The sequence below is a fragment of the Pundamilia nyererei genome, unplaced genomic scaffold, assembly GCF_000239375.1.
Source record: "Pundamilia nyererei isolate P.nyererei 1_Seehausen unplaced genomic scaffold, PunNye1.0 scaffold01067, whole genome shotgun sequence".
In the NCBI taxonomy this organism is placed as follows: domain Eukaryota; kingdom Metazoa; phylum Chordata; class Actinopteri; order Cichliformes; family Cichlidae; genus Pundamilia; species Pundamilia nyererei.
This window is the reverse complement of record NW_005188468.1, coordinates 6630-8137: the sequence shown is the minus strand read 5'-3', so window position 1 is coordinate 8137 and position 1508 is coordinate 6630. Positions and strand designations below refer to the sequence as shown.

The following is a 1508-nucleotide window of genomic DNA, read 5'->3' as shown; positions in this document are numbered from 1 at the left end:
TTTTTGAAACTTGGCAACGATGGAAATGACTGTACCAAAACCAACACCGTGGTCCCAGAATCTGGCAAAAAGCAATAGACCAAGGATCTGGTGTACTATCGCCTTGACATCCTCTATTGTTGTGTTGTGTTGCATACAAATGCAGCACTGCTATACAACCTCACTAATATTAGGGTGGTACTCAGTCCAGTTTTTGTGTGGCGTCAGAACTACTGGGACACCGCTGCCTGGAGGGGAAAACAATAGAAGAACGATTTAACTGAAACTAGAAACAACTTGGTAAACTTTACTGTGTGATGCAACATTAATGTGACAATTTAATACCTTTTCTGGTCCTACAGTGTAAATAACCAAAGAAATAAAAAGATAAGATTTGCATGTGGTAATTCGTTTGAGTTAGCAATGTAGTGCTTACCTTCGCTTTAACTATGAACAATTTCTTGTTCTTCACTTTCAACAATGCAGCATTATTTACCCATCCAGATTGTATATCACAGAATAAAACTGGTTCAAAACTAAAATAAAATGTTTTATCCTCATGTTAAACAGACTTTCCTCTCTACAATCATCAATGAAGAAACTTGGATTGGTTTGAATGACAAAGAACAGGAGGGAACATGGAGATGGGTAGATGGTACTCCACCGACTCTGATGTAAGTCTTCACTTTGGTTCATTTTGTTACTCTAATTACATTTTCAAATCAAAGTTGTTGAATCCACAGATGCATGCAGAATTGACATGAATGAAGTAATGAGATAATGTTGTTGTGACTGACCTGCTAGGTACTGGGCATCGAGTCAACCTGATGATGGTGGAGATGAGGACTGTGCTTATGTCAGGAATCACGGCAAAAATTCTTGGATGGATTTTCGATGTTCAGCTTCTTTTCATTGGATCTGTGAAAAAACACTAAACTGCAGTACAGTTTACTGACAATGACCTATTATTACATTTTTGCAGTTTTTTCTATCATTCTATTTTAAGTTTAGTCTGTTTTATTCTGTTATACTTTCAAATGTATACCATACGTGCATCTACTGGGAGGCTAAGGGGCAGCACTGGCAGCTGCCAGTATTTTTATTCTAGTGTTTACAGTGTTGATTTTTGTGTTTCTTGAAATTTTGAATTTTTTTTCTTTGAATTGGCATTGCTTTATTTTCTGTGATAAAATAATAATAGTTCTAATAAGAATTATTAGAAGAATAATTATTATCATTATCGAGTCTCAAGAGAATAGATTTTGCACAGATCTTTGTGATTAAGCCATTGGAGCAGTCCAGTTTATAGCTAGCTTAAATATATTGTTTGTAATTTCTTGTAGAAAATACATGTTCTGGAGGATGGAGCAAGTTCAACTGTAGCTGCTATATCCGGTCTCAAAGCTCTGGTTCCTGGGATGCAGCCAGAAAGGACTGCAGAGACAGAGGAGCAGACCTGGTGGTTGTTGACAGCCCTGAAGAACAGGTACTGTGTTTATGCCTGTGTGACTTATTGTGTTTGTAAATTA

At 36.8% G+C, this 1508-nt stretch overlaps 1 protein-coding gene across 1 annotated transcript in view; it reads left to right on the top strand.

Moving 5' to 3' along the window:
• Positions 1-550: 550 nt before the first annotated feature.
• Positions 551-1508, top strand: part of LOC102202773 (C-type lectin domain family 4 member M-like) — a 3209-nt gene continuing 2251 nt past the window's right edge. Inside the window, exons 1-2 of the mRNA XM_013908074.1 lie at positions 551-653; positions 784-867. Of these exons, the coding sequence (XP_013763528.1) occupies positions 652-653; positions 784-867 (86 nt within the window). The 5' untranslated portion in view covers positions 551-651. The remainder of the gene's footprint in view (positions 654-783; positions 868-1508) is intronic.